Genomic DNA, 5,842 nt, shown 5'->3' with positions numbered 1-5,842 from the left:
ACTTCTCACTAAATTATTTCACAAAAGGTGAATCTCTCACCAACAAAAAATATTCAGTGAACCTAATACCTTATACTTTCCTTAGCTTAGACTTTTTCACAATTTTCCCTTTCTTAATTTCCTAAGAATTATTTTCAAGGAACCAATCATAAATATCCATGTAAAAAAGTAATACAAAATAGTCACAAAAATTCATTGAGATATAGCATTTTTCAAACAGATAAATATACATTCATTCTCTAAACTTTATTATAGAAGCACACGATTGTAGCACAACACCATACTAGGATGGTAAGGTGACCGGCACGATCAACACCGCACAAACACATGCGATGCGAACCATATAAACAAAATAAAAGGAGAGGCTCATATTGCTAAGCAAAGCATAATAAACCATGACAAGTTTGAATTGAATTGTTCTAAGGATAAACCTCAATGAGAGACCTCAAACCCAGAATGGGAGTGATTTTATAGTCACTAAAACCGGCATCGAAGAAGAGCTTGGCCCATTCTTGCTCAGTTCTCTCCCTGCCTGTTAACATAATCATCATAAGCATGTCAAAGAAGAGTTGTGTTTCCATTGACTCGTCATGATCTCCTGCTTTCTGGTTCTCAACTTTCATGTCTATGATAATCAGCTTTCCTCCTTTCTCTTTGTTGCTTCCAATTGCTTCTTTACATCTCTTCAGTATTTTTATGCACTCCTCATCGCTCCAATCATGCAATATCCACTGTTTGCCATTATTCGTACACAAAATTAGCATTCCTAAAAACTATCTTTTGAAGCACTTTGTTTGAATTTCAAAATTGTAAAGTTTCTACTTTATTTTTCTTTTTTCCTTTATTTTATTTATTTATTTATTTTTAAAAATATCTTCACAAATTCAACATTTAAACACAACTTTAAAATAAAGCATAAACTGCAAACCCCAAAAAGGCCATCCATAATCCTAACTATAACATTAAGTTTAGATTGAGAGGTTTAGCGAGAAAAGAAAAGAAATGAAGATAATGAACTTTCTTATCACTTGTTCATATGATTAATGAGGTAAATAAAAGTAACTTCAAGAGGTTGTCCTAGTGGTCATGGCTTGCGGCTTGGGATTGTGGTTCCTCTATGGTCTCAGGTTTAAAATCTCCTAAGTACAAATAATTTTTCAAAGTCAATCCGTATGGCGCTTTTGCCTTGGCTTTCATTGAGAACATTGCTAGTAAATGGTAGGATTAGTCATCCGGATTAGTCAGTCCAGTGAGCCGGGTATTACTCCAAACTTAAGTTTTGTTTCTCACCAAAGTGGTGAGATTTGGTTAAAAAAAAAAAAAAAAAAAAACCAAAATTATTGTTTATAAAAAATTTATTATACCTAAATTACCCCTCTAAACACAAACCAAATGAAATAAAATGACATATGTATCCTCTTTTAATCATTATCCATCCAAATGAGGTGAGAAATTATAATAATTTCTTTTATTCTCTCACAAAAACTCCAATCATTTTTTTTTTTTTTTCTCAACTCACATAATATAATGCTTCAAGCAATCAAACTGGATTAGATTTTTGTTCTGTTGAAGTTTTTTCTCTCTCTTAATCAAAAGAACCTTTAATGTAAGATTACAAGATTTATGTAGTAGGCATTGAAGTGTTGTGATCAACGCATCTAAAAAATTGATTGGTCTAATATCACATTCTAGTCACTACAACAAATAAAGGTTTTAGAAATAAAAATTTAAAGACAAAATCAACTTGTAAGAAGTGTTATTATTGTACTTTTAGCAACAAAATTTAGAAATTAATGATGAGTTATTATTCTTTTGGGACTAATATTTTTTGAATAAAAAATAAACGCTTTTGGAATCAATTTTTTTTGTTCCTACAATACATTTATTAGCGATATTTTTAAAATTGTGTCACTAAAGCCCTGTGTTTGACATTTTTAGACGATCTTTTAGCAACTGTTCTTGTAAAAACAAGAATTCTTCCCTAAATATCTTTTGCAACAAAATTTTTACTCCGAAGGACAAAAAAAAGTTTAATTATTGAAGCTCTTATATGCTATAGTGATGTTATTGACCACCAACTCATTTAAAGATTTAAGTTGTTAGAAAGATAGTAACTTTATTGGTTACATAATGTTATATTCTCAACAGTTATAAGGACTTCTCTTCTCAATTTAGACTCTATTTTAATTTTACATTTTAGTAGGAATTTATACCCAAAATAATATACATTGAAGATAAAGGGTAGGATAGAAAGTGAGTTTTCACTTCTATATGTAAGGAGCCTAAACCAAGCACCCAGTAGTGAATAATTCTATATATACTAAAACTTTTATTAAAAAATATGAGAGATTAAAAAAAATTTATTGTCAAAAAAATAATAATACTTGAACATCTAATGATGTTTAGACATATACCTTTAGCAAGAATTTTAGGACACACAACATTGTTCCCCAGTAATAAAGAGTGGGGTAGAGAACTTGTTTCAAATGAATTTTCAACTGAATTTTGAAATTCTGACTCTCTCTTCTTAGGTAAGAAGGCAAAAATAGAAAGGTTATTGAAGATGTTATACTTGTCAAGCACAATTTTTGTAAGCATCAATTTTCGAAGGAAAAATGATACAAAAGTTTATTTTTTAGACTTAGTGATATGTAAGAGATATGATTAGTTAATGATTAGAAGATTTTTTAGATAAAGTGTTGTCTTAGATATTTAAATTTATTGTCATGTCATTGAGTTTAAAAAATTGAACCATCATTTGGATTAGAATAACAGTGCTCCTTTGGAAGGGCAATTACTAGTTTTTTGCACATTAAATTGTGATTATAAAAGACGAGTCTAGCTCCTCTCCAGTTCACAATCAAACTGGAGGGTGCAATTGGACCATGGTGGGCTCAAATCCTGGCCCATTTCGATGATCAAAATCATTCAATGTGTAAAACTCATCAAGTATATTATTCTTGTAAAAACTTAACTTGATTGGATATCGATAACCATTTGATCAGATCATATTTTTATCCACATTTTATTTTTAAAATCGTACTTGTCGTTGACTGAAATGTGGTTCAATTAAATGGCTATCGATATTCAATCAATGTGAGTTTTTGGAGGAATGATATACTCGACAAGTTCTACACATTGAACGGTTTTGATCATCAAGATGAGCTTGGATTTGGGCCCCATTATGGCCGAAGAATACCCTTCAATCTGATTACGAATTGGAGAGGAGCCAGACGCATAAAAGATATAAATGAAAATGGAACTGAAAAATAGAGCAATGCTAATAACACTAATATCTCACATAATATTGTATCTACTTTGTATGTTAATTGGTACATTAGTTAATATTATTTGTAACATTATTAAATAAAACAAAAGCCCCCTTCTTCGATTTTATGTTGTTTTTGTTTTTGTCCAAGAATAATTATTAAACATTTGAAAATAGTTTTATTTTTGTAATGCCTTCATTTTCTAATTTTGTTTTCAATTATTATTATGTTCTTTAAAAACCGGAAATGAAAACTTGTTTGATATATTATTTTCGTATTAAAAAAAAAACAGAGTAGATTTCAAAATTTTTTGAAAAAAAAAAAAAAAAGTGGTTTTAGTTGTTTTCAAATCAAACTTTCACTCTCCTTGCTCTCTCACTACCTCCATCCATCACCTACCACTACCTATCGCCGGACCAGCCAGCCACCGACAACTTTTGTTAGATCGAAAAAAAATTCAACATAAACCAAACTTATTTGGAAGAAAAATATTAACTTTAAACGATGAAAATACAATTTTTTTGAACTAAAATCTTAGTAATACCATCACCCCATCATTACTAACCACCATGCCATAGTTGTTGCTATCACCAACTCCATTACCACCACCTTTGCCACTCCAACCATTACTACCTCCACCACTTCTACTAACACCACCTTGCCATCCCCTTCACCACTCGCACCACCACCACCATCACTAACTTGCTATCATCACCACCCCCGCCACACCACCTCCACAATCAGTACCACCACTGCCCCCCACCACAATCACCGTAACTACCACCCCACCACCACCACCATGCCACCTCTACCTCCACCACGACTACTAATACAAATACTGGCACATTAGTTTAATTTCAAGGTTGTAGCCAAACATGAAAAAATATTTTTTTATAATTTTTTTATATAAAAATTAAATTTTCTAAAAAAATGTTTTTTATTAAAAATATCTTCACCTAAACAAACAAAGCGTTACCTTTAGTAAAACTGCATCTGCAGAAGGAATAGCCTCAAACATATCACCCCCAACATAGTTCAACTTGTCAGTCCCTTGCAAGCCAGAAACCACATGTGGGAGATCCAACACAGTGCACTTCAAGTTTGGGAAAGCATCAGCAATGGCCTTTGCCACTGTGCCCGTGCCACCTCCAACATCAACCAACGAGTGCAAGTCCTCAAAAACCCCCTTACAGTCCTTGACAAGCACCTTTGTGACTAACCGGGCATCACTAGCCATTGCCTGATTGAAGAAATGGTTCAGCCTTGGTTCATGTCGCCCATATTCCCAAAGCGTCCTCCCATGAGCTGTGTCAAACGGCGTGGGATCGCCATTTTGGAACCATTCACTCACATGATGCCATGGCTTTGTCAAGATTGGATCTAACATGGCCAACAAAAATGGGGTGACGCTCAATGGCTCATCTTTCAGTAGGAGCCGAGAGGCCGGTGTGAGCAAATAGCCGTCTTGTTCTTCCTTCGCATTTTCGGAGAGCTTCTCCTCAGTAAAGAAGCCGGAATGCACGAGGATGCGCATGAGGCGGTAGACACACTGGGCTTTGGAATGGTTGATTGGAAGAGCTGCGACGAGCTCCGAGAGAGGCATGGCTCGGCCATGTTTGTAGATTATGTCTGGTATGCCTAGTTGAATTGCACATTTTAGTGACATAGAGTTTATGAAGTTGAATATGTGGTTCCATATGTGAGCTTGAGAGTTGAGTAGCTCTATCCGTCGTTCATCATTGGTCATATCCATCTTATTAAGATATGCCTTATTATGCTTCATGTACAACGCAACTCATGCAAACATTTATATCTATATATCACCAACTTCAATAATGTGCATAGCAGCACCATGGGCACATAAAACAAAAACGTGTTTGGTGACAGCTTTTACTTTTCTATATATTTCCGATAATTAAGCGTGTAGATGATAAGTATTGAAATGGGTGGACCAACAACAACAATGCAAGCACTAAAACAACAATTAATTATGTAATTTATGTAGCAAATGATCATCTCTTCAATTTGTATTGTTGGATTATGCTTCACATGATTCACGTTTGAGATATTCTATTTACACCCTAATTTTATTTCTTTACACCTATTTTCTTATTACACTATTAAAAAATAATTAAAATTCTTATTATACGCTTTATAATATCAAAACTAATCCTAAATTAAACCCTTACAGATTTTTCTCATTACACCTATTACTTTTGAATTACTCCAGTATTATGTTACCAAATAAACTATATGTGTCCATCCATCTGTTATTACACGTTTACATATTCACTTTCCTTAAAATATCATTTTTTTTTTCTAAATTTATGATGGGCATGTTCGGTTATACATTGCCAAACAATTTTTATTATTCCAGTGTAATATTGCCGAACAAATTAGATTTGTCCAGCCATTTGTTCTGCACATTTGTTCTGCACATTTACATATTAACTTTCCTTAAAATATCAACTATCCATAAAAACATGAACTGTACAAACATCTATAAAAACGCACTGAGATATTATCACAATCCATATAAATTGATAGTTTCGGTAGTTACTACATTAGAACTG

General features: G+C 33.0%; 1 protein-coding gene across 1 annotated transcript; it reads right to left on the bottom strand.

Annotated features, from left to right (window-relative positions):
• Nucleotides 1–208: 208 nt before the first annotated feature.
• LOC114286906 (putative O-methyltransferase 3) lies at nucleotides 209–5,255 on the bottom strand. Its single transcript, XM_082878840.1, has 2 exons — nucleotides 4,246–5,255; nucleotides 209–731 (listed from the first exon to the last, which is right to left on the bottom strand). Exons 1-2 carry the CDS (start codon nucleotides 5,050–5,052, stop codon nucleotides 420–422), a joined length of 1,119 nt encoding a protein of 372 aa, XP_082734966.1. The 5' UTR covers nucleotides 5,053–5,255; the 3' UTR covers nucleotides 209–419.
• Nucleotides 5,256–5,842: the final 587 nt, after the last annotated feature.

This window comes from Camellia sinensis, chromosome 7 (assembly GCF_055761805.1).
Source record: "Camellia sinensis isolate YWXY chromosome 7, ASM5576180v1, whole genome shotgun sequence".
In the NCBI taxonomy this organism is placed as follows: Eukaryota; Viridiplantae; Streptophyta; class Magnoliopsida; order Ericales; family Theaceae; genus Camellia; species Camellia sinensis.
This window is presented reverse-complemented; position numbering and strand designations above follow the sequence as displayed.